The sequence below is a fragment of the Serinus canaria genome, chromosome 11, assembly GCF_022539315.1.
Source record: "Serinus canaria isolate serCan28SL12 chromosome 11, serCan2020, whole genome shotgun sequence".
Taxonomy (NCBI): domain Eukaryota; kingdom Metazoa; phylum Chordata; class Aves; order Passeriformes; family Fringillidae; genus Serinus; species Serinus canaria.
Window position 1 is genome coordinate 14032292 of NC_066325.1, and position 25921 is coordinate 14058212.

The following is a 25921-nucleotide window of genomic DNA, read 5'->3' on the forward strand; positions in this document are numbered from 1 at the left end:
TGGACAGCTCTTGTGCACAGCAGAATAACGAGGCACATTCCTTTCTCCTTTCTTTACCCCAGCTACTAAGTGCCACAATACCCACAAACTTTGCTTGGTAACTGCCTGTGGACTTACTTCCTCATATCCTTTCCTCATCCTCAAACAAAACACTCCACGTCCCGGCCCTGGATGACCTGAAAGCAGGGAGACGAGAGATGACACCTTGCAGGGATGCTGACAGCACTCCTTTCCCTTGGGGACATACAAACGCAATGCTGTCGGGCTTGTTTTCCAGCCTGGCTGTCACGTCATTCCCGAGGCAGCTCAGGTGGAGCGGGGCTTTTTTCACACTCCTACCATGCTTTTAAAAATAGCCGGGTTTATTTTAATGCTCCTGGGATCTTCGGCTGATTTAGAATGATTAGTAAGTCATAATGTAGTAAAAGTTGTACCTGCTGATGCTCATTATTGTCATCTGCTGCTTCTCTGTGTAATTCCCAACAAGGTGTGGAAATGCGTGAGGGTTGAGAGGAGGCTGCCTGGGCTGGAATTGCCTCGACAGATTGGGTGAGTTGTGCAGTTCTTTGCAAGGGAAACTCCCCACGTCTTGTTTTCCCACACAGTAATGGTGCTGCTGGTAGGTTTTCAGCCTTCTAATCACCCCACTTTCTTTATGGAGATGTTTCCCCAGCCACACATCCCCAACACTGTCCCTGAGAGGTGGCTTAACCTGTGTCTGACATGTGAAACCTTGCATGTGTCCCTGGTTAAGTTGATCCTGTTATTTTAGGCTGTTTCTCAAGGTCATCCCAGCTTGGTTCCACCAGCGTGTTTCTTTCTGTCATCCCAGCTGATGGGTGTAGAGCAGTGGGCTGCCTCACCTTGGCCAGGGAGCTCACACAGGGCTAAGTGCTCAGCAAGGATTTGTTTCCCTCAGGGGATGCAGCTTCCATTAGTCACTTCCTCACAGCTTTGTTTCCTGACCAGCCTCATAGGAACACTGAATGAGGCTGTTCCGGGTCCATCGCTGCTGAAAAATATCAAAGAGCCAACAGCCATCGAACCCTTGGGCCAGAACTGGGGACTTCTGAGAACCTCAATCAGAGCAGCTCTTGTATTATTTATGCTGTGGTGGTGCTCTGAGACCCACTGGAGCCAAGAGAGCTTTGCACCAGACATCTGCACAAAGCCAACATCCTCCTGGCAAAACACCCAGGGATGAGGCGGGAACTGCCTGTTCATCTGTGTGATCCACTGCCTGCAGGTCAGGCACCCGGTTTGACCTTGAGGTCATTGCCTGCTGATTCCTGATGTCTGTTATTCCAGCTAGAGCCTTTCCTGCAGGTACAGCAGGAAGACTTCTGACTGAGATAAGCACCTTGCTGCTGGGGCCACCAGCTGTGAAGCTCTGAGCACTGAGAGGCTCTGCAGCCACTCATCCCGCCAGGCTCTGCGTGCCTGGGCTCCCACCAGCGCTGCTCCAGCCAAAAACCATTGGGTTTTTTTCTCTCTCCTCCAAGACGGGACTGGCAACAGGTTTCTGACACACTCACAAAGCAGTGCTGTGCTTGTGCGGGGTCTAACAGCAGGTTTTCCTGCCAAATGGGCTGTTGTCTCCTTGTCTTTTTTTTTTTTTTTTGCCTTTTCCCTTCCAAGATGCTGCTCTCCCTGGAGAGCAGACTCTGCCTGTTCTTCTGTGCTGACCCCTTCAGAAATCCCCTGTCAGCTCTGATGCTCAAGACCTACAGCCTGCCCCCAGCCCCATGGGAAGGATTCAGCCCTTGAGCCAGGAATGTCTGTGAAGAGTCACAGAATCCTGGGATGGTTTGTGTTGGAAGGGACCTTTAAAGGTCATCCAGTTCCAAACTCCCTACCATGGGCAGGGACAGCTTCCACCAGACCAGGTTGCTCAGAGCTCCGTCTCTGAACACTTCCAGGGAGTGGAACCCTAGACCTCTGCTCCCCTGGTCCTGCAGCATGGTGCTTCCTCCTGAGCCATCACAGCTCTGCAAGGATGGGTTCCCTTAGGTTTTGTATCTCCTGTTAGTGGCTTCTTCAGGGCTTCTCCTGTGGAAGCTGCTAAAGGCAGGTTGGGACCAGCAGGGCAATGTTGGGTACCCACAGGTGGAGGATCCTCTCTCCCTGGAGGTGCAGAGATGCTCCAGAGCTGGCTCCAGCACCAGCATTAACCCTGCTTGGAGCAGGAACTTCAGAGTTCCCTTTGCATCCCACACCTGCCTGTGGTGCTGCCAGCTGACTCCAGAGTCTCACTGGGGTGCCACAAGCTGTAATTTCCTCTGGAATAGTGGGAATGGCTGGAAGCACCTCCAGCATCCCCCTCCCCCAGCACCACAAAGCTGCCTGGGACATTGCTGCACATCCTGAGCATGGGGCAGTCTGGGGATCCCAGGACTTCCTGCTGTGCCAGGCCATAGGAAGCCAGGAGAAGGAGGCCCCTCATCTGCCACTCAATGAATGGGGTGAAGCGGGAAACCTGGATTTCCTCCAAGCTGCATCCCTGCCCTGTGTGACAGCAAGCCAAACCCTCAGCGGCCATGCCAGGCCAGAGCTCAAGGTTGTCCCAGCAAGGCTGAGCAGAGGTCGTAACGGGAGGATGTTCAATTAAAGCTGCTTAAAAAAGAAATCCAACTTTCCATATGCCTCTCTGGACAATAAAACAGCCCCAAAGCTGAGCGCAGATGGGGTGCCAGGCGGGGGCCTGAACACAGCCCCCACAGCAGAGGTGACTCCGGCTCAGCTGTTCCCACTGTCTCCGATCCATGGGGATTGAGGTTGTCTTTTGGCGGTTCCCTATGGAAAGTTGACATTTGGCTCAGCGGAAATCCCCATGCGAACTCGGACACTGGCCAGCCCTGTGACATAGTGTCCTCCAGGCTATGCTTCTTTTCCAATGCTCCCGCTCCCCCCGCGGTGCCAGCAAAGCTGGAGGTGGCAAAACTGGTGCCTGGTTGGGGATGCCAGACTGGGACAGTGGTACTGGGGCCATGAAAGGGTAAGAAGCCATTCCCCCTCTGCTGGTGGCCTACACACCAGTCTATCCAGTTAGAGAAACCCAAATGTGTCCCCACAGATGAGGAGTCATTCCCCAGCTGGCACCTTTATCAGGAGGAATTTCCCTGGGTGAAGGAATGGAGGGTTCAGCCACCATGTGGCAGAGGCGTTGGGCAGCATGGTGGAAAGTCAGCCCTCATGTCACTGTGCCACGTGTGCTGTCTCACACAGCCACCTAGAATAGTGTCACCATCTGGTTCCAGCTGCCCAGGGACACGAGGGCCTCCCTGGCCCCTTCTGCAATTGCAAAAAGTGAATTCAAACATCAACTCAGCTGGACTCAGCTGGCCTTTATCCCTTTTTTCTTCTTTTTTTATTAATTCAGGTTTGTCTCTTAGAGAAGAGAGAGGGAGATAATGTCTGCAGAGCATTTAATCTTCTGCCCAAAGAATAGCAGAGAGCAAATTAGGATCTACTCCAATTAATTTGCCTTGATGGGCAAAATCTGGAGAGCGGCCATATCTGGGAATTAAGAACAAAAGCAGGGAGTGTAAAGTAGGTCACCGGAGTTTCGTAACCAGAGCGAGGGGTTTCCACAGCAAGGCGGGTGTTCCAAAGGCTCCTGGTGCCGGGGTCCAGCAGTCCCATTCCCCACCATCTGCTCCTTTCAGCCTGGACTGTTGCTTTAAGGTGCTGTCAATGTGCAGGGAGCCAGCTGTTTGTTCTGGGGACAGGAACAAAGATGTTGTCCCTTCCCACAGCAGGACATACCTGCAGGACTGTCCCAAACCCTTAGACCCAATGGAAAGACAGCCACTGGTTCAATGTCCCTGTCTGGAGAACCAGAGAGCTTTCCTAGAGTCAGCATGCCCACCCTTGCTGTCACACTGCTGCCCTCAGCCCTGCAGGCACCTCCCTGAAGGAGGACTGGGGTCACAGGTGGCACTGGGCTTTGGGCAGTGCTTTGCTGTGGACTCTTGCACGTGTAGTGTCACCAAGCAGTGCTGACCCACACTTTTCCAGCATGCCCAAATTCCAGCCCTGGCTTCCCAGCGCCATCGGTGCCTACAGGCTGTGTGGTGACATGGTGATGCCTTTCAGCTGCAAGACATACATGGAAGCACAGCCAAAGGTGTGAGCCACGTGTTGTGACAAGTGCTGGTGCTCAGGACACATGGTGACATAGCCAAGGGTCTGTGACATATATGGTGACAGTTTCCAGTACATGGGACCTTCTGCTGTGTGTCTTTCTGCACACAGGGTGAAACACCCGGAGTGTTTGGTGGGTGCAGGTGGATCTTCCCAGGCTTTGATTCCGGCTGGATTGAAGCAGCACAGTTTGTTGTCTGCAAGTGTCGCTGTCGTGGTGGCAGCCTGTCACAGCACCACGTTGGTGGCGGTCCATCTCCCCGGCCACCTCCCGCTGCCCCGCTGTGATCCCACAACTTTCGGCCCTCGGAGGTGCCGGCGGGCGCTGCGCGGTGCGTGGCCGGCGCCGGCTGGCGTTTATCCTCTTAGCCACCCTGCCGGGATCCGCCACTAATTCACCCTTAAACACAGGATTGTCAGGAACGGGGAAGGAAAGAATCGGCGGATTATCCCCCCGGCGCTGGCGTTAAACACGGGGAGCGGCAGCTGCTCCGTGAGGAGAGCTGGGGTAGTGTCTTGCCCCATGTCCCATGGGGCACCAGCCCCAGAATCATTATCTTCCCCCAGCAGGGACTGCCTGGAGCCCAGATGTTTTGTGTGCCCCCAGCCAGCTCCAGGCTGGTTAGTGAGATAAATAATGGGAAATAAACACGGAGCCCCCCACAGAGCTGAGGGATAGGCAGCAATCACTCAGCCCCATGGGATGAGCCAGCAATCCTGTTAGTGTTTCCTGGACCCAGAGCCTGGCAGAGGACTGGGACAGCCAGGGTGACATCCCAGAGGTGACCAATCACCTGTTTAAGTTATGAGACCACTCAGGAAGAGGTTTTATGATGAAACAAACAATATTTTTCCCTGGCTTGATGAGGACAGTGCTTACTGAGCTCCTGACACACATGCTGAAGGCTTTCAGGCACAGGACAGCGTGGCAAAAGCTTTCCCAGGCCAAAACCATGCACTCAGCTGTTGGAATGTTTTTGAGACAGCCTTGAAATCATGGAAATCACAGAAACAGCAGCAACTCGCTACCCACAGCACATAGGAGCTTGTGGCTCCTGCTCTCTGCTGAGCCTGGAGCAATCCTCAGAGCAATCCTCTGGCTTGTGTTGGCCAGAGGATTTTGTTGCCTTTCCCAAGGGGGATGGTTTCCCACATGCTGGCCAGATTTACCCACCACTGCTGCTGGGGGCCACACCAGCAAGGAGCCCGTGATCTGTGCCACAGCTGGGGTGGCCCATTTGCAATCCCAGTGGCCCTTTAGGTGATGGGTGGGGAGTAAAGTCTGTGCCCAGGAGAGTGGGGAGGGTGCCTCACCAGCACAGGCCTAGGGGAGCTGGTTTTCACTCTGGGCTTTAGTAGCTGGGAAAAATATCCTAACTTTTCAGCTTAACAGTGACAGGGATGGGAATTAGAGCATCTTCCATTGATAGATACAAGTTTAGCCAAGTTAAAGGCCCGCAAATCATCTTGGTTTATCTTTGATGAGTTCCCTGTGAACCTGGATAAGATTTGCAGTTCCCTAGCTTTTTTACCTCCATCATCTTGGTAAAGAAAAACAAAAAAAAACCCTCTCTTCTCTGCAAACCATACTTTTCTTCATGACCATGAATACAGCAAGACCAAAATAAAAGGGGTGGAAAACAGAAAATGTCACTGGAGTTGCCCATCAGAGGACAAGCTATTGGCTGTCAGAAAGACAAACAAATCTGCACCCTGTGTTTTTCTGAGGTGCCCTTTAAAAGGAATAAAACATTTGACCCACCTCTAAAGGGAATATCTGCTATGCCCAGCCCTGAAAAGCAGCAGTCAGGGAGCACCAGGGCAGTGGGAATTGCCCCCTCTTGGAGCTGTCCATGGTCCCATGGACTACCTGGCATGGCCATGGGCCATACACTGGAGGGATGGCGTCACAGACCCTCCCACTAACCCTTCTTGGGGACTAGTGCAGGGAGCATCTCCTCTCCAGTCCCCAGAGCAAATGGGGCTTGGGAGGGGCTCAAGGGGCATCCCATGGCAGAGAGACAGGAGAAATGTAAAAGTGTCTTTTAATATAAATATAAATCCATCTGAAGTGCTGCAGGAGAGGACCGTGCCCCGCGAGGGATGCCCGGGAAGGAGGTGGGCGTGGCGGGGACCGGCCAGCAGCCAGGGGAACCGAGCCGGCATCACCTGGGCACCCCGTGGGCGAGCAGGGCTACAGCCAGGGCAGCAGCAGCGGCAGGGCCAGCAGGGCCAGCAGGTGAGGGTGCAGGGCGGCGGCCGAGCTCCGCAGCGTGGCCTGGTTGGTCTCAGAGGCCGGCGAGCTCTGGGCGCTGGCCAGGCGGCCCCGGGCGCTGCACAGCTCCTGCAGGTTCCCCTGGAACTGGATCTTGCGGGACTCCTGGCGCAGCGACTCCCAGACGGTGGCCGCTTCCACGGGGCATCGCGACAGCACCTCGCTGGCGCAGGTGTGGAAGTCATCCCAGGACCTGGGGAGGAGGGCGGGAGTCGGGGCGATGCTGGTGGCAGGTGACCCCACCGTCCCAGCCGCTCCCACAGGGACACTCACTTGCAGATGGCGTCCAGCTCCTGCGCCTCGTCGCCGCCCTCGTCCTGCTGCTGCTGCCGGACGCTCTGGGCCATGCTCTCCCCCAGGCTGAGGAGGCATTCGGCGAAGCCCTTGTAGATGGTGTCGCACTGTCCCGCCATGCTGACTGGCTCTTGGCTCGTGGCTGCGGGGCACAGAGAGGAGAGACCGAGCTGAGCCCCCACGAGCCCCGACAGTCCCCGCCTGCCCGGCTCAGGGCAGGTGGCGTGAGGGTGTCACCGGCTGGGGGTGACACCGGGCTCTGAAATGTGGCGAGAGGCTTCCACATCCCCCCAGACCGCGACATCCCCTCCCTGGGCACTCGTAATGACCCTTCGGCCCTGGAGCCGACGCGGTGTGACGGCCCCGCAGCGATGCTGCCATTCGCTGCAGGGCTCCTGCCGGCCGCGTCACCTCGGGCCTCCCCGGCTCACCCCAGAGCCATCTGTCCCGGCCTTTATCCCCTGACAGCAAAGATTAATTTGTGACTACAACAGAAAATAAAAAACAAAGCAACGGCTCAGCAAGCTGGAGTCCCTGCTCTGTCTGCAGTGGGAAAGAGGTGAAAAGGGGAAAACAAAGGGGAAGGGAGAAAGAGAATGGGTAAGGGGAAGGACGAAGTTTTGGGAAAGGAAAAAGGAAAGTGGGAAAGGAGGGGAAGAGGAAAAGCAGGAAGGGGAAGGGGAAAGAGAAAAATGGAAGGGGAAAAGTGAATAGGAAAGGGGAAAGGATAAAGAGAAAAGGGAAAGGGAAAACAGGGAGGGGAAGTGGGGGATGGAAAGAGGAAGAAAAAGTACAAAAGGAAAAGGCACAAGGGCAAATCTGTCTGCTCCGTTCTGAGAAGCCCCTGCTCTGCTCCACAAAAAATTCACCATTGGCACTGGCCAAACCCTGGTCCTGGACACAGGACAATGGGTGACCAGGTGTGGACATGAGGACTGCCAGTGCATCCATGACCAGTGGGAAGCACAAAACAATCTGGTGTGTGACTGGGTCACAGAGAAAACCTGCATGGTCCTCAGCTCTGCTCCAGAGGTCTTGTAGGCCAGAAGATGTGGGGTCCCTGTGCCAATTCACAGGAGCTACAGACTTTTGGAAGTGACAAGGGTATGCACCAGGGAGGTTTCTAATTGAGGAGAGCCTTGCAGGGGACTCCTGTGGAAAGGTGACCCCAGAAACAGCTGAAAGTTTGCTGGTGACTGCTGAGGCAGCCAGGATGTCTCCAGGAAGCTGTGTGCCTTCTGTTGGCATCCCACACCTGCACCCCTGGAACAAGGTCCAGAGCAAAGTGGCTGTGGTCGAGACTAACACCAGGGTGAGCCTGGCACGACCACAGGGCACTTTTGGTGCTTGCAATGAGAACCCCCTGAGCAGAGCACCAAGGAAAGCTTCGGACTAATGCCAGACACGTGGGTCACAAACATCACAGGTATCAATAGAGAAAGTGGGATCCATTGCTCCTCTTTTCACCCAGCCAGGCACTCCCAGCCAAGCCTGCCTCCCAGCAGCCCAAGAACCCAGCAGCTGGCAGGGCCAGATGATGCCTCCCTTCAGCTGTCTGGTCCCTGCTGCAGGTTGAGGTTTCCCCTCCTGGGCTCCTCTTAAGTCCGGCACAAGCTCTTCCCTATGCTCAGCTCCCTCGGCACGAGGCTGGGCAGGGCGAGCAAAGAAGGAGAAAGCAGGAGGGCAAATCACCTCCACTGCTCCGCTGCAAAACCGTGGGGAAAAACCTGCTCCCGGCTCTGTCAGGGAGAAAGCCCAAGGGAAAGGCACGGAGGAAGTTTCCCAGGGCACTGTAGAGCATCCCGAGCTCCCCAGTGAGTGCAGCCATCCTGCTCCTGGGGAAGGGTCGGAGTCACCCACCCTCTGAGCCTAAAATCCAGCCGGGGTTTGGTGGTCCCTGTCCTTCGTCGTCCGTGCAGCCGGACCAGGTTAATCCCAGGCTCCCCATCTCTCCTCAGAGCAGAGATGTCACTGGGTATCTCTGTGCTCCGCATTCTCCCTCGGCCCTTGGAGGAGCGGGAGTGTGGAGGGGAGACACGCTGGTGCCAGTGAGCCGCAGGACCTGTCGGATGACAGTCCCGCAGCGATCAGAATGCCCTCCGGCATCCTGCTGAACGAGGGCAGCAGGGAAAGCCAGCGGGTGCTGGGGTGGGCACACAGGGCTGGAGAATCAAAGCTCGGGAACCATTCCCGCCTGAGCAGAGACGCCTCGGACAGCGTCGTGAAGCCGCGTTCCTCCTTTCCCGGCATCTCAGGACACGGGACAAGAGTGGATGGACCGCTGAGCCGAGGGGGAACCGGGCACCCCGCTCCCCGCAGCTACAGAGGGTGCGGGACGCGGCCGGGATCCCGCTCCCACCCGCCCGTTCCCCAGCGCCGGCGGGGAGAGCCCGGGGTGTCGGTCCCGCAGCCCGGCCCGGAGCGGTCCCGCGGCACTCACCGAGGTGCAGGAGCAGCGGGCACACGACGCCCAGCAGCCGCCAGCAGCCGCTGCCCATGGTGCGGACCCCGCGCCGCCGCCGCCGTGTGCTCCGCGCCCGCCGCCGCCGGCAGCCCCGGCCCCACCGCCCGCCCCCGGCCCGCTGGCACCGCCCCGGACCAGCCCCCGGCACGCCCTGCCGGCCCCGCCGAGGGGCGGAGGAGCCCCCGGGGCTGGACACCGGCCCCTGCAGTTCACGGAATCACAGAATGGTTTGTGTTGGACGGTTGGGTTGGACGGGACCGCACAAACCATCTCGTTCCAACTCGACAGGGACACCTTCCAGCCCTGTGCAATCTGGTCTTGTGAACACTTCCAGGGATGGGGCACCCACAGCTTCTCTGGGCAACCTGCGACCCGCTGTCCTCACAGGGAAGAAATTTTTCCTAATATCCAAACTAATTCTGCCCTCTGTCAGTGTGAAGCCATTCACCCTTGCCCTGTCACTCAATGCCGTTGTCCAAAGCCCTTCTCCAGTTCTATTGGAACTCCTTTATGTATTGGAAAGGTGCTGTAAGGTCTTCCCAAAGCCTTCTCTTCTCCAGGAAGGAGGAGCAGCCGGAGACATTTTTGCTGTGAAAAGGGGAATTAATTTCCCCTTCCCACAGCCAGCAGCTCACCATCAATCACCTCCTGCCTCTCCCTGGAAGCAGAGACCACTATGCCCTGCTGGACTCACACTGGAAAGATTGAACAGAGATTCAGGAAAAAATCTGGAAAGAGAGGTGACAGTGGCTCATCACCTCAGGCTCCAGCCTGGAGATAGTTTGATATCCTAAAAGACCACTCATTCTTCCCTCCATCACACAACAGGTCTCCATGTCTTTTTTTCTCAAAAAGTTTTTTATTGAATTGTTCTCAATGTTATTTCCAAAAAAAAAAAAAAACCAAAAAAACAAAAAAGGAAAAAAGAAAAGAACAACAAAACCCCCCAAAACTTCAAAATTTAGATAAAAAGAAAAACCTCGGTGTAAAATCAAAACTAATGTCTGAAACATGGACATGCTCCAATGCACAACAGAACCGTGGCCCCCTGGGGCTCTTGCAGTTTGCTGCTGCCTCAGCACCCTGACCCAGAGCCCCTCCCCAGGGCACTCCAGAGGTATCACCCCTGCCCAAACCTGCCTCACTGCGCCAGGTGGGCGGGCACTCCACTGTGGATCTGGAATTAATGAACCTCAGAGTAACTAACTAATTAATGAGTTCTATCTAACCCCTCTCGCTCAGCTGACCTCCTCCCTGTGCCTACAGCCTGCCAGGGAGGAGGAGTCTGAGCCCTTCCCTACGGTGGGGGTACAGGTTTCTGGCCAGCGAGGAGCAGCCCCTGGGCTCAGCGCACACCTCGCTGCTCCCATGCTGACGGCAGCAGATCCAAACTTTTAAAGGGGTAAGGAATCCATCGGCTTCTGCTGCATGAGACACGGACTGCCAGCCAGCCTTGGGGACGGATGGGCAGGTGTAGAAGAGATTTAACTCTCAAAAAAGAGGCTATTTAGGAAAAATAAGCCAAGTGAATGTTCAGTGACTATCTGGAACTATACACAGATGGTGTTCGCCTTAGAGACATCACACACGCGTTGATAGATTTTCTGGCAAGAGCTCTTAACAGCAGCCAGGCGTCGTTAGTAACTACAGATCTGCTGGGTGGGCTTTGGTGGAGCAGCCCACCAGGCAGGCAGCTCCTCCTAGGTCATGCCAGGGGTGACCAGGCCCTGCAGCATGATCATAAGGCGACGCGCAGGCTTGCTCAGAGGGTTGTGGGGTTCCACCTGGAGGAACTGGAAGAGCTTTTGCCGCACCTGGTTCATGACTGACCCCATGTGGTCTCGGGTGATGGGGTCGCTTTGGTCAAGGTGCATCACTGCATCCTCCAAGTAGCTGAAGGAGAGAGAGCAAGGTTAGGACCAATCCCAGAATATGACCCCAAACCCATTCAGTTCATGTTAGTGCTGAAGATGTTTTGTTTCCCGCTCCACTCAACTCTGCAGTATGTTCAGTTGTCACGAAATAAATGTTCCTGACTCACAGCAGAGTCCACCTATCTCTTCCTAAACATGTGAGATCAGCCTACAGCTCCCAGCCTGCCTACCTGCCCCACAACCTGGCTGCTGGAGCCAAGGCAGAGGCCGCAGCCAGTGAGAACTCCCCACAGTGCTGAAGGTGACTCTCAGTAGATAATTTTTTAAGTACCTTTAAACAGAATAAGTCACTCATTAGACAGTAAAATCCCTCAGCAGTGAGGCTCAGTTTGTGTAGGGTTACAATAAAATCCATCCAGGAAGGGGTGGGATACGATCAAGACTTTTACCAACAAGACACTGAAGTTCAGATGAGCCATCAGCTTTTAAACCACAGCCTGAGTAAGGCAATGTGGTCACTGCAGGTTTTAAAAAACAATCCAGTTTAAACTTTACAGCAGCAGCTTTAACTCCAATTACCAGCCTGTAACTTGAAGCTCTTTTCAGTTTTTCTAGCTTGCTTATCCTTATTGAGTTAAAAATTCAATTTAAGTCATTTTTCCATACCAGTCATAGTCAAAACCTGTAGGAACTTTAACAATCTAGCTTTTAAGGGCAGATAGCAGGGTTTTGACTCAGACACTAAAAATGTTCATGGCAAGTATCAGTACAGTCACTATTTTGTCACACAAGCTTTGCTTGGAACATCTACCAGAAATTATACCAGGAGCTCCTGTTGCAGCCTCCCACTGAGCATTTCTGACAGTCACGACAAGAAATTGCTGACACAAAGTCCAGTGATGGGTTAAGAGTTGAGGACAGAGCAAACTTGCCCTGGATATATGTGCAGGGAACATGGCACTATCCCTTCTTTTGCCTCCACAAGGAAACCTCGGGGAATGGGGATTGCTGCACAGGCTGCAAATATTTACAGGCTACAATTCCAGAGGTACCAGCACCTACTGCTGGGCTCTCCTTCCACTACTACCTCAGGACAGCAAAGCTTTCTGTGGCAATGCTGACATATTTTTCTGAGTTACTACTGGCTTTAAACATGCCAGTAACAGGCTACAGAAACTCCAACTTTTGTCAAAGTTCTACCTTCCACTTCTAGGCACTGAATTTAAAGCCAGGGCTAAGAAGAGGACCCAGTTCTCTGGTCATACTCACTTCAACTTCAGTTCTGTACGAGTGCCCAGATCTGAGGAGAGCTGCTGAATGAGGGAGAGCAGCACAGGCTGGGACAGTGGGCATGGATGCTGTCCAAATACTTGCTGTGTATCCACAGTCTCACAAACATAGAGAACCAGGTTGAGATCAGCTGCTGTTAGAGCCTGCAAGGAAGACACAGTTAGAAATGCACAGGAACCAACAAGCAGGTGAGGGACACAGGACAGAGTGACAGCTCTGGGATGCTCAGTGGCTCAACAGCCTCCTCTGGGAGCAAAAACCTCTGCTGTACAGGCCAGCAGGGCCATTTTTAGGCTCTTGCTCTATGCTCCGAGGACACCTGTGTCTGTTCCAAGCTGAACAGAGCACAACCACAGAGAGGGGAGCAGGTTACTGTCAGCAGCATGGACCAGTGCTATCACTCCCAGAAGAGTTTGTCTGCAGCAGCTCAAAGGGATCTGCCTGCATGTTCAAAGTCAAAGGCAAGGTCAGGCCCCAGCTGGTAGATCTGCCTGGAGAGGCTTATGAAGCTGTGTGTGCCACGTGTCAGTGTCAATGGCAGAACATGCTGGTTTACTGGAGCACCGACACTGTCCTGGAAGGACATGGGCAGGGATGAAGGAACTGAACTGCTATGATATCATGGAACCTGTATGGCTCTGGCTCCATCTGCATGAGAACAACTGCATCCCTCTGCCACAAGTCTTTTCAGTCAACTCCTGTTAAGCTGTTGTGACATTGTGCCCACCCCGAGAAGCCCTTTTTTCCTTCTCAGTCCCCAACAAGCAGTGGATGACTACCAGGAAAACTAGGTACCTGCTGGAAAGCTTGGTTGAGGTGTCCCTGCTGGAGCAGCTGAAGGATGTGAGTCTGCTGGGACTGGAAATCCATGTGAGTAGAGGGGATGGGTGTCCCAGCTGCCGAGCGCATTGCCTGGACGATGCTTGAGGTGACAGCTGCCTGCTGCTCCTTCATAGCCAGGCTCACTTCTCCTTTAATGACTCTCTGCACCTGGGCCAAAATAGACTCCTGCATGCTGAAAAAAACAAAGCAGAGCCCATGGGCACCTCTGAGAATGAAGAGCCCAGGGATAACACAGCACAAAGCTTATACCATTGAGGAAACACAGGATGGTTTGCTTTTTGTAGTGGGGCTCCCTAAGGGTACACACAAACAGATCTGAGGCACAGGCAACTCTGTGGCCAACACCACAACATCCCAGGGTGCACTTGGAAGATGCTGGGATTCTGTGCAGGAAAGTGACATTTCAGGGAACTAAGTCTCTCATCAAACAGTGTTTTAAATCTTTAATGTCTCTGGCTTACAAGCAAGGAGTCTAAGTTGTAGGGTTATCCCCAAATGGGGCCAGCTTCCTACAGATCTGTCAGATGCAGCTCCTTGTGTGCAGATGACACCTTCAGAATGAGAACACACATATACTGTGCCTGTGACTTCTCCACAGAAGAGGATTTCACAGTGCAGACTCTGCTGCTCTGTGTGACACCTTTTCCCTCAAGGGCTGGATTCTCCCCTCTCACAAAGGGTACAAAGCATCAAACCTGCTATACCGCAGGTAGAAAAGCAGGGCTTCCTTGGGAATAAGAACAGCCATGCAACAAGACCAGGATTTAGGCTGGTGGCCTTCCGGGCAACTCTGGCCTGCACTGAAGACCCCAGTGTGTTCTGACATATGTTCTAGTGGCTTAAAATAGAGAGGGCTGTTCTGCCCTGCAGGTGACCACCAGCCAATCCCAATGCCTGGCAGTCTGCCACTGCCTCATGGTGTGAATATGCTGGAGGCACTGCTGGGATCCCATCCTGAAAGCAGGAGGGCAAAGCACAAACTGCTGCAGAGCAGCTGTGGGGAGAGAGCAGCCTGTAGAAACTGTATGCCTGAGGACACTGAGCAAAGAAAAGACTCCTCTGAAATGATCTTCAGGAACTATTCAGATTTGAGCCTGCTTAGTGGTGCCTTGGATCCTTCTGTTCTCCACTGTGCACATGGGACCTGGAGAAAAGCAGGCCCTGAGCTTCCCAATAGCACAGGAAACCCGCAGGCAACAGTCACCAGCCCACTTGCTTTGCCATAGTGCAGGGCCAACAAGCAGCCCTACAGCACTCCTGGCCTGCATGTACATCTCAGTGACATCTCTCCCCACAAGGCCAGCTGCCAACTTACTTGCCCACGATGATGTGGAGCTGGTGCTGCACCTCGGCGTGGACGCTGGCGGCGATGCTGGACGCCAGCTGCTCCGTGCTGCTCTGGAAGGTGCTGATGAGCTGCCGCAGCTGGGTCAGCAGCGGGTCCCGCACCTCCTGCTCTCGTACCTTCTTGTTCTTCAAGTGAGCCTCCAGCTGCTGGATATCTGCAACAAGCAGAGAGGGAGAGGTTTGTGCCATCTGCACCTGTGGAGATGATCAGGGCAGAAATCCAGCGGCCAGGCTCTACATGTTCTCCAGCAGAAGTGATTGCTGAGCCTGTGTATGAGCACAGGACAGAAGAGAAGCACAAGCCTTGTTTTGGGCCATATTATATCAAACTAGAAACCCATCTTCCAGTCTCACCATCACACAACACAGCCACAAACCCACCAGCTCTCCTACAATAGACTTCTACAGGCACTCCTTGTTCAGGGGACATAAAGGCAGGAGTGAGGGTGTTTAATTTCATATGTAGTGTGAATTCTGACCTGCGTTAGTTCAATGCTCTTGAAGAAAGAGGGGAAACTTTTCTGACAAGAAAGAAATCATGTCTCAAAAGATTTAAAACCTATATTTTAAAATATCTTAGGAACTGGCCTGATCAAGAGGGAGAAAAATGTAAGCTCTCTTATTTGTGGGAGACTTGTGTGGAAGAGGAATGGTGCAAATTAACAGCAGCTGGAGACACCCTGCTGGTCTATGGCTAGCACTGGCCACCTTCAGGCCCTCTCAGAAACCAGCTCTGCAGAGTAATACCTGTTCAGCCTTCCCAAAGGCCAAGGATCTGCATCCCAAACCTGAGAACAGGAATGATCTTCTGCAGTGCATCAGTGTACAGTTTTCTTTACTTAAGGGTATGGTCTATTTCAGCCTTTGTCCACACTCTTCAGCCACTATTTAACCTCTGGTCATCCTGGTACCCTTGTCTAAACCTTTCCAATCCATTACTCCTCTGAGATGAAGGCCTAGCTGCAGAACTGCTACCCTCTCCATTCATCACGTTCCTGACACCAGGGTGGGATAATCCTGCAGCTGGGCTTTTCCTACTCAATAGATGAAGTCACAGATTCCCAGAACACAGCTGAGTGTTTGCTATGTGGGCTACAAAGACCAGAAGTGAATCCCTACTCTTATAGCACCACCCACAAAAACTTCCCCACTTCTGCTTCCCAAATGTGAAACAGAACACATGGAAGGGCTAAGAGGTGAAACACTCACCAGTGAAACTCTGAAAGGCAAAAACATAAGGCCAGAGTGTTGCCAGCCACCAATGCAAATAGTGCAGAGAACAACTGAAGAAAAAAACCTACTCACATTCCTGTGTGCCCTGCTTGAAGGTGTCATTGATTTGCTGGAACATGGACTGGCAGCTCTTCTCAAAGGCTGGCAGCACGACGCTCTGGAAGGCCTCCCTGTAGGCTGACTGGATGGGTCCCTGCAGAGTGTCAGCTGTGGCCCTCACAACACTGTCTGTAAGGTTCTTACAAACACACAGGGAAGATACCAGAAAATTAACTACAGTCTGCTCCAGGATTAAGGGTGTGAGCAAACACCAGGTCCCTGCAATACACCCACACCAGGTAAGGACATCCCAGTGTCCAAGGCTGTTCCCTTGGCTCTTCCCACTGGCCAGGCTGCACTGTGACTCTAGCAGGCAGAACCTCTGCTTGCTCAGGGGCCGCCCAAAACCAGCACCACTCCTGGTGTAGAGCAAGGGAAGGTGGCACAGTCAGGCACAGCTCCTTTCCCCTTCTCCTCCTTCCTTCCCAAAAACCAGAATTCCCTGCCAAGGTAAGTAAGCAGCTTGTGCCCCTAAATAATGTAAATATGGAGAACAGAATGCAGCCAGTCAAACGTTTTACACTTGACTGAGTTGGCCCTAAAAGTCACTGCTGTGGTGAGAATTTCTACTCTAGTAGAAAATGAACAACTTGGTAAATGAAAAAAGTGTTAATGAGGCAAAGTGGGCAGGGGAGCATGCAAAGAGCTTATCCTCCTAATGAGACCATGAAAAACCTTTGACTACTGGCAGCTAAACTGGCATTACCTAGAGACAGAGGTGAGGGGAAAAGGCATAAGAAGTTGCTACCCAGGCAGGTGACAACTCAGTGTCCTGCAAAAGCTACTGTGGTACTCCTTACCTTTGATTTCACTAGCTTGGTAATATTCTCTTTCAGTGTCCCCTCAACAGCAGTGAGCTTGGTAGCAACAGTATTACTGAGCTGGCTGACAGTGGGGTCCATGCTCTTGGAAATGCCTAGGCATAACAAAAACAGGACAAAAATGCAGCTTTAAGCCCAGAGTCACACTTCAAAGCCCAGAAAAGAAAATGGAATCAAATGATTCTTGGATATGACACAGTAAGGGACAATGATCACAAACTGTGCTTGGGGAACTAAGGTTGGACATTTGAAGAAAGTCTTTGCTAGGAAGGTGGTACAGCTCTGGAAGTCACCAAAAGTTGTGGAACCTCCAGCCTTGAAGGTTTTTAAGAGTTGGTGTGACAAAGTCACAGCTGATCTGACCCAGAACAGCAGGTATCCCTGCCTTAGGCAGCTACTGGCTGCAGGCTTTCCCACCAGCAGTTTTTGGAACATTTCCTTACATGCATGGTGCCAGTGCACTGTGAAAGGGCAAAGTCAACTTCAAGCCTGCTCCAGCCAAGTCTCAGCATTTCCAAATTCATCAGCTTCTTTCCCCTTCCTCTACTGAACAGACTCCAAAGGCTTTAGAGATTATTATGGAAGGTCAGACCACACTCTGGGGGCATTCCCTCTGGGAGCCTCACACTGCTTCTAAACCACAGGCCCTCTTCTCAGATTACAGTGGGGCCCACAGCAGCCTCTTGTGCAGACAAACTGGTGCTCACACAACCTAACTCCTGCTTCATACAGTGCCAGCACTTCCCCAGTGTGCTTTTGATCCCAATGGAGCTCCCTGTAGGGCTCCACCCCCCAGCCTCAGGCAGCCACACTCACACTGGGGCACTGTCTTCTTCATCTCCTCGCGGATGGTCCTCTCCAGGCGGTTACACACGGCTGTGGACAGGGACTGCGAGAGCTGCTGGGACAGCTGCTCCTGGAGCTGCCCATTTCGCTGCTGCCCTTCCATTAGCACCCGCTCCAGCCTTCTCTCTGATGAGAACTGGGGTTAAGGAGCACAACAACAGATCTCCTGTCCACGAAGATGGACAGTAGCCTCACCTCGAGAGGCTCAGTGAGAGCAAATGTGCAGCTCTGGTGAAAGAGTGTAGTGCTGTGCAACTGGCCACTGCCTGAGGTGGGATAATGTACCAAGTGCACCTCTGGTCTACACCAGCACTGCAGCTCTTATGGCTTAATGGGTTACTAAGATTTAGTGGCACAGAGAAAGTGTCAGTTCTGTTCTATTTTTGAGTTTCTTGCCCTGAGAGGAACTGAAATAGCTACACTGCAGCCAGGCAATTGTACTGCACCTACGGCCCCAAGCTCCCAAGATCCTTGACCTTTCTGAGCCTTCCTCACGCCTCCAGTGTGCCCTGCAGCTTCCACTCAACACCTGCAAACAAGGATACGCTCCTGCTCCTGCTGGGAGTCGATGACCCTCTCCATGTGGCCCATGAGGGAGCTCTGGATGGCATCGAGGTGATCCGTGAGCCTCTGCAGCAGCTCCATCTGGGTCTGCCGCAGCTCGGAGAGCTCCCGCTGTTGGCTCCTCAGGATGCACATCACCTCATCCTGGAACTCTGGTGTCACCTGCATGTGGAGAGGACAAGCATTCATTTCTAACAGGACTGGAGGTCAGCTTGGTTTCTGCTCAGTATTGAGTCAAGCCCTGTGCCGGGGGTGAAGTGTAACACACAGCGCAGCAAACAGGACCAGTTTAATGCCTGTTCCCAAGAACTGCTGTGCCAAGGAATAAATTGATCAAACAAGGTTCCTGCATGGAATTAATAAATGGTTGCTTAGAATATCAACTGTTTAGATCCAACATGCCCTTCAAAACAGATTTTATTCACTTTTGGCCAGGTACTGAGAGCGTTGATGCCTACAAATGTAAACAATGACCTCAAACACTCACAAAAGAGCTGTGCAATCAGTACATTAAGGAGGCTTCTTTAGAGCACTTTTTCAGAGATTTAATTTATTTGAGAACACCAAACAATTTATATATGTTGTCACTTCACTGCTCAAAATAGTTCAAGGAGTGTGAGGACCCACCCTAAAGGGGAAGGAACAAGGAGACACACACATCAGGGCCAATCCCCCTGTGACCTTTTCTTTGACAGGAACAGTTTATCCTGCTGCAGGCAGAGGCAAGTATGAGAAAGAAATCATCAGTCTGGAGAGCACAGAGCTCCTTCTCTGCTGCATGTCAGCACTGAGCAATTCCAAGCTCAAGTGCAGCCCCCTCTCAACCTGCTAGGGCATGACCCATGACACTTCAAGGAACTGGGATGAACTTTCTCTTAGGTCTTCCCTAGTAAGACATGAAGCATCATGAAGAGCAGCTCTGACTCACCTGGTTGTTAGCTGATCTTGGTGACTGGTTCATATCCCTGGAAATAAACAGAGAAAGAGTAGTAACCCAGTTATGTCAATTAACTCCTCTTATTACCCAAGTCTTCTGCCAAAACAGATCACACGTTTTATGGTTGCTTTAGATTTTACACTCCAGCTCGCCTTGTGTACCATAGAGAATGATGGGAAGGTGATGAAATCCCAGTTCTTACAGCACTATCACACTATCATTTGCACTGTTCACACACTCTGAAATTCCTTACAGACTGGTCCCTTTGAAGGGAAGAGACCTGAACCAACTGTTAAGGAGGACTTTTACAAAGTGCACTCCATGATGGTTTTTCAGTTTTGTCAAAATTCAAAGAGAGGAAAGACCCAAACAAAAAACAAGTATTCATTTGTTAAAATTTAGCATGAATGAGCACAAATCATTTCATGTGATTCTAGCTCTCAAGGTGAAGAAACTAGAGATACACTCCAGCTCGTACAGAAGAATAAAGCAAAACCCTGAATTGAGCCACTAATATTGCATGTCTCCATCAAAGTCACACATCAGTGAAGAAAAGTACACACTTTTAGTTCCCAGACAGTATCCACTCAGCAACTTCAAAAGGACTGAGACAGAAAAAGTCAAAGTCATTTCAGAGGCCAAGAGCTTCAGGGTGTCACTGTGCAGGACCACAGCCAGAATTAAATGCCATAGCCCATCTCTGTTGGGATCTGCACAGCCAGAGATCCAAATCATGGAGCTATGGGAATACAAGAAGAGGACAGAGCCCTGTGCAGAAGCTCTGCTGCTCTGCTCACACTGATGCAGACAGATTTGTCTAACGTGCCACGGGCAGGCCTTTCCAGTCACCAATTTTCACTTATGGGATGTTGATTCAGGCATGTTTAGAAACACACAGAAGCAGCAAGCAGGTAACAAATGACAGATATTGCTGAACAAGGGCACTGTGCTGCTGTTCAGAAGCCAATTAAGAAGGGAGGCCATTGTGACACGCATAGTTCCAATGAAGCCTTCACTGAAACCAGCAAAAGGGCCCAGTGTCCCCTCACAACGTTTAATTTACCTCCCATACATTCTTCTCAAGCCCAGGCTGTATTTTGGATTTTGAGTCCCAGCTGGAGATAGTGCCGAACTATTTCCACACCCGAGTGCCAGTCAGTGTCTGAGTAACCAGCAATGCCTTCTGTGGGGTTCCTGCCCTTTGCAAACAGGCTGAGAGCTGGGAGCACCTGGCTGCTGCCTCAGACCCCAATGGCTGCAAGAGGCTGTGCCCTGCCCAGCTGGTGCTGAGCCTGCTGTGCCCTGGCCAGCCCAGCGTACCCGTCATCCTTCTTGCCCTTCCGCTTGAGCTTTGGGGAGGCCCGGGGGGATGCCTTGACTTTCCAGTCCTTCACAGGCAGCCTCTGTGCAGATGCTTTGGCACCAAATCCACCTGACGTGGAAGCCAAGCTTGCAACTTCATCATCGTGGTCACTGTGAAGTAACAGCAAGGGAGAGGACGTCACTCACAACACTGGACTGTGCCAGCCTTCACTGCAGGGATGGATTCACACAGCTCTTCATCCACACATGGCCAGAGTCAGCTACAGACACCCCCACTTAACCTTTCACAGTCACCTCTACAGAGCTCAGAACAGGCTGCTCTGCTTTGATCCAGGTCTGCCCAGGCTGAGCTCGAGTGCTGAGCAGCAAGGCTTGGAGGGTCCCTTCATTAGGGACAGCAGGGCCCAGGCAGCATGGCTGAACAATGCCTACTACTTAGCTGCAAATCCTGGCACACGAGCCCCAGCATGGCCCAGCAGGGAACCCAAGCACAGCACATCCCTACAGCTTTACAGACAGCAAGCACTGGACACAGAATGCATTGCAAGAACAGAGGAGGATCAGGTGAGCCTAAGATGTCTGTGATCCTCAGTACCTTGGAGACTTTCCCCAATGACCAGCTTCCAATACAGGCTGCAGGTTTCAGTCTGAATTTATGTGTGGATTGTGGACAACCCTCAGCTGTCAAACAGGGCTGAGCTTATCAGGCACACAGAACGTGCCCACAGAATGGCAGGGGCACTTATAAGGGAGGAAAGATGTCAGAAGCAAGAAACTTACTCCTGAGGTATCCTTGCTACCTTATATAATGCACAGTATTTGGAAACTGATCCCTTAATAGGGCTCAGTTTCCAAATTAAACCAAGCTTGGTCCATGCTTTTAGAGGCAGCACAATCAAACCTTTCCCTACAGAGAATAAACTGGAAAGGGCCCAGAGGCCAATCTTGAGATGAGCTGAAGTCACCAGAACATGAGGAAAGCTGGGCTGCAAACCCACATTAAGTCAAGAGTCAAAGCAGACACATTCACCCCACACATGAAGGCTGGCTGGGGACAGAGGCACAAATGCAGCCTGAGCTGAGTCCATGCAGGGTGAGAGAGGGGGCTGAGCACTCTGGTACCTTTGTTCTGCACTGGCATCCTGGCTGTCATGCTGCAGAAGGTGGTAGCTGTGTCGATGATAGGAAGAGCTCTTGTGCTTTTCTTCAACCTCATCCCTTGGGCTAGAGAGAGGAAAAAGAAAACACCATCACAAAAGTCCCTTTCAGCTTGGATATTCATTCTCTCCATGTCTCATGAGAGATCCTGATAGGAAGTCTGTAACAAAAATCACCCCACACTGATCCCACAGATCCAGGAAAAGGCAGTGTTGTGTGGAAGCACTAAGCACTTGAACTTGTCCATGTGCTTTTCTGGGGCCTCAAAAGGGGAGAAGCAGCTCAGCTATGCTTGAATTACCAAGAACTACTTCCCAACAGACATTCATACAAAAGGGGTAAGCCACTACTAGAAGCTGGCAGCACACCATACTTCCATGAATAGCATCACCTTGGGTTTGTTCTTCCTCATTTCATACTGATCACTGAAGCAAAAATCATCAGTGATTCTTAGTTCCCTAAAGCATCTGAGGAAGTGTGTGAATTTGATGGGTCAGCTCCAACAGACAGAATTATAACAGTGGATACAGTCTGAGTATCACAATGATTCTGGGAGCAAACTGCACGTGCTTCTAGGCTGTCAGTTAGGTCTGCCTGAATGCAGCTTGCAGGATGGACTTTACACAGAAGTGAGCACTTGTGCAATCTCTCACAGTCAGAGATAGCTGATCTGGTATTCTGATATAAGACATCCAGAAGAATTCAAAGACAGAATGGGATTGAGGAGAGTTGCAAACTCCTACAAAAGTATTTTCTCAAGTTCATATTATGAGTAAAAGAAAAAATATTGTGTAGAAACACAGTTTTAATGCCCTCCCAGAGCCATCAGATGGGACTGTTTCCTGAAACATCCTCAGCTGTGGAGGCACAAGGTGAGGCCTGTCTTTGCAACTCTGATGAGTGAAGAGTCCAGGATTACCTGAGGGACAACACTGAGCCTCTCAGCCTTCCAGTCCTGCTGAAAAGGAAGGTGTTTGCAGATTCACATGGTGCATGTAGCCCCAGCCTAAGTGGTCTCTGGAGATGCCATGTGCATCTCGCTGTTCCCATCCTACTACAGGACAGGGACAATGATTCTGGGATGGAACCCAGCACTGGTCCAGCATAACAGATTGCTCCTTCTAAGCAGCCTAAGTGACGTTGCACCATCCTTCATTCCTGCTCCACTGCCATTTATTTTCTGACTGCTAAAGTACTTTATGTATTTATAACACCAGCTCCATAGAGCCAGTCCTAGAAGAGAGACATACAAGCAAACCTGACAGTTATTTTGTCAATTGATTCAACAGAAACCTGCATCACCTGGGGCAGAATGTAGCTTGTACTGGTTTGATTTCCAGAGCACACAAAAAAAAAATCTCAAGTCTCCATGTGAACATGAAGGCCAACAAAGTAGACTTTTCACCTTCTTAACAGAGATCATTTATGCTGCAAAGGGTATCAGAGAGCAAAAATTATTGGAGGTGGCCTAGGAAGCTCAGGACACAGCACACATGAAGGCTGACTCATCAGATCCTTCAAGGGAAAGAGGGATGGAGAACTGCTCTGGATTAATCACAACATTAGAGCTTTTCACCAAGCCGCCAATTTGGCAACGCAAACAAATTGCCCCGTGCCAGACAAAGGCAAGGCATTACCTGTCTGCCATGCTGTTCCTGGTTTCCCGGGTTATGTCAGGAGCCGCTGGCCATGGCTGACTCACAACACTGTCAGAAGATGCATTTTCCTGAGTTAAAGCAGTCTCCAGTAATGATGGAGCGTTCAGTCTGTCCACCTCCACTGGAGGCATGTCCAAAGAGTGGTGGCTGTGCTCAGAGTTGTGGCGGTTCCTGGGAGACAGCAAGTGCAAGGCAGAGGCAGCTGAGGCCATGCTGTCTGCGTGGTGCCCGGGCTCCAGCCCCTCCCCGGGCAGCGCGGGCGCAGCCGCCGCGAAGCTGCGCTGCAGGGTCTCGGAAGCAATCTCTGGGATATCCTGGGACATGGCTGTGGAAGCAGAGGAAATGACGTCTGGGGAGCGCTCACGGGTGGGAGAAGCCTGGGGCACCACCAAAGGCTCCACTTCCTGCAGTTCCAGTGCTAGAGAGGAGTTTCCTGGTGCCACCTACAAACAGAAATCAAACAAGAGGCTTTAGGATAATGTGGAGGCACTCCAAGAATCTCTGAGCAATTTCAGCTTGTAGAGTCCCATACAGAGGTTCCTTGGCCCATGAGAAGGAAGGGAGAAGCATTTGGGGCCTTACTGGAACAGGTGCCTTTGGTGTAAGCTTGTCAGGGAGGCCTGGGATAAGAACAGAGTGACTCCTAGGACTGGTCTGGAGACTGCTGCTGCTGCTGCTCAGCGTAAGGCTGGTGTCCAGCTGCATCTTGGGGCTCACAGTCAAGTCTTCTGAAGCTCTGCAGAAACAGACATCAGCAAATCAAGCAGCCCAAAGAAATGATTGATCTGCATCAAACACTCAAGGTGAGGCGATGGGGTACAAAAGTCAGTGGAGGAGCCCTTGCTCTTTCCACTCCTGGTCAACGAGCACCTCCATCTTCTAGTCCCCATAGAGCCCAGAGAGATACCAGGTGGAAACAAACAAAAAAAAAAAAAAAAAAAAGGGGCATTGCAATCTTTTAGAATTTGAGGGGTCAGTGAGAGAAGGGACCAATTGTATCTCCAATGCACACTGTACAAAGTACAGGGAGAAACACACTATGAGATAGGTCTCTCTACTTTTCCCAACCCCCAGAAGTGAAGTTCTCCCCTGTTATGCAGCCCCAGCCCACTGTTACACTGTAAGATTTTCCTACCAGTCCTAATTCTCTCCCTGTCCTTGGTGGCTGCAGAGTTCTCTTACCTGTAAACAACAACGGCCCTTTGGGAAAAGCATGGAGAGCAACAAAACTGAGCTGCATTAACAGAATCCCTATGAGGCACACATAAAACACTCTTGTTGGCCCCTAGATGACAACAGACATGTTCCAAGCTGCAATAGGGATGCAAACAGCTGCCTATACAGGGATGTTGAGACTCAAGCCATTTTCTAACTCTGGTTACAATCTCCTCTCCTGCAAGACATGCTACAGCTCTGTGCTATCCCAAAGGCCTGTGCCAGCTCAGATGCAGATGCATTATTTAACTCATGTGCTATTCACCTGGGCAGAGAGGCATCCGTGACAGAAGTGCTGCTCATGGCTGTGACTGCAGTCAGGGAACTGACACTGCTGCCTGGAGAGACAGCGATCTGCAAGGAAACACAGCAGTCAGGATGGCACAGAGGGCAACAACACAACTCAGCCTGAGGAAGAAAGACTCCTAGAGTCTTTGGTGAAGAGGGAATAGAAAACAGCCCCATGGGTTCGGTTGTTCTGCTAAGGTGCTCAGGTGGTGGTCAAAGGCAAATCTCAAAACATCCTCGTCATATGGCTGCTTTTACTGGGGAACTGCTGAGTCCCTAGAGTGACCCCACCAGTGCAGAGGCAGAGGGCTTATGGCAGAGAGTGGGGTACTCCAGAGGGGTCTGACAAGTCCGAACAGTGCCAACAGTCCTCTGACCATTTCAGATCTGCATTCCCACAGGATCCCATCAGCAGGATGTGCAGAGGTGGCATATTTTCTTCCATTAAGTTATATCATATCCCCAAACTACAGGTGTAAACCAGTAAGAGCAGTGTCCCAGCCCAGATACAGTTATTTAGCAAACCACTATTTCTACAAAGCATACCTACATCAGTGGTTTTGCAGTTAAACACAGCACTTACAACACAATCTTAGGCCAGTTTAGCATTTCAGATGTGCAAACAGGTCTCTGCTCAGTCTGGTTACATGCAGAGATTCCTGTGTGCTCTGCATTCAGCTAGCAGAGCTTACCACAGTCATAACAGCTGGAAAGCATGTCCAAAAGTACCAAAATCCACCCCCATCCCTTGCATCACCTTAACAGTGCTGATCTCTGATTACCTGTTGAAGAGAAGTACTTGGTGTCATGAATGCATCTGGAGTCATTAGCTTGGGTTTGGCATCACTGGAGAGGGAAAGGAAGTCTGCTGGCACAGGCAGATCCGCGATGCGCCGCAGGTCCGGCTGGGAGCCGTGCACAGACTCCTTCTCAGAGCCCAGCCCCTCTGTGCTCAGATCAGCCATGTGGTCTGGAAATGCTTCAAGAGAGATACAAATCAGTCTGGAACTTCCCTCCAAAACTAAAACTCTAATTCCACTAAGTATAAACTTATGCCATTGCATGCCATGCTTGATTCCAAAAAGAACAAGTGAAAACCCTGCAAGATCCCAGTCAAAGCTCAGAGCAAAGCAAATCCTGTGTTATGCTTTCTCTTTGTATGCCAGATTGGATTTTATCAGGCTTTGATAATAAAATGTCCAAGCTTCCTTTCTTCCCTAAAAGCAAGGCCAGTTGAACTGCCACATCC

General features: G+C 51.7%; 2 protein-coding genes across 2 annotated transcripts in view; both read right to left on the minus strand.

Moving 5' to 3' along the window:
- Window positions 1–6215: 6215 nt before the first annotated feature.
- On the minus strand, window positions 6216–9266 carry NRN1L (neuritin 1 like). The gene is made up of 3 exons (XM_050978986.1): window positions 9153–9266; window positions 6692–6854; window positions 6216–6611 (listed from the first exon to the last, which is right to left on the minus strand). The coding sequence occupies exons 1-3, from the start codon at window positions 9208–9210 to the stop codon at window positions 6338–6340; spliced, it is 495 nt and encodes a 164-aa protein (XP_050834943.1). The 5' UTR covers window positions 9211–9266; the 3' UTR covers window positions 6216–6337.
- A 749-nt stretch (window positions 9267–10015) lies between these two features.
- The window catches only part of EDC4 (enhancer of mRNA decapping 4), a 30995-nt gene continuing 15089 nt past the window's right edge, over window positions 10016–25921 (minus strand). The window contains exons 15-29 of the mRNA XM_050978970.1: window positions 25455–25651; window positions 24650–24738; window positions 23752–23905; window positions 23149–23612; window positions 21476–21577; window positions 20351–20503; window positions 19022–19058; window positions 18075–18255; window positions 17500–17655; window positions 16663–16778; window positions 15836–16001; window positions 14499–14685; window positions 13136–13355; window positions 12320–12483; window positions 10016–11069 (exon numbers count right to left, since the gene is read on the minus strand). Of these exons, the coding sequence (XP_050834927.1) occupies window positions 10877–11069; window positions 12320–12483; window positions 13136–13355; window positions 14499–14685; window positions 15836–16001; window positions 16663–16778; window positions 17500–17655; window positions 18075–18255; window positions 19022–19058; window positions 20351–20503; window positions 21476–21577; window positions 23149–23612; window positions 23752–23905; window positions 24650–24738; window positions 25455–25651 (2579 nt within the window). The 3' untranslated portion in view covers window positions 10016–10876. The remainder of the gene's footprint in view (window positions 11070–12319; window positions 12484–13135; window positions 13356–14498; window positions 14686–15835; window positions 16002–16662; window positions 16779–17499; window positions 17656–18074; window positions 18256–19021; window positions 19059–20350; window positions 20504–21475; window positions 21578–23148; window positions 23613–23751; window positions 23906–24649; window positions 24739–25454; window positions 25652–25921) is intronic.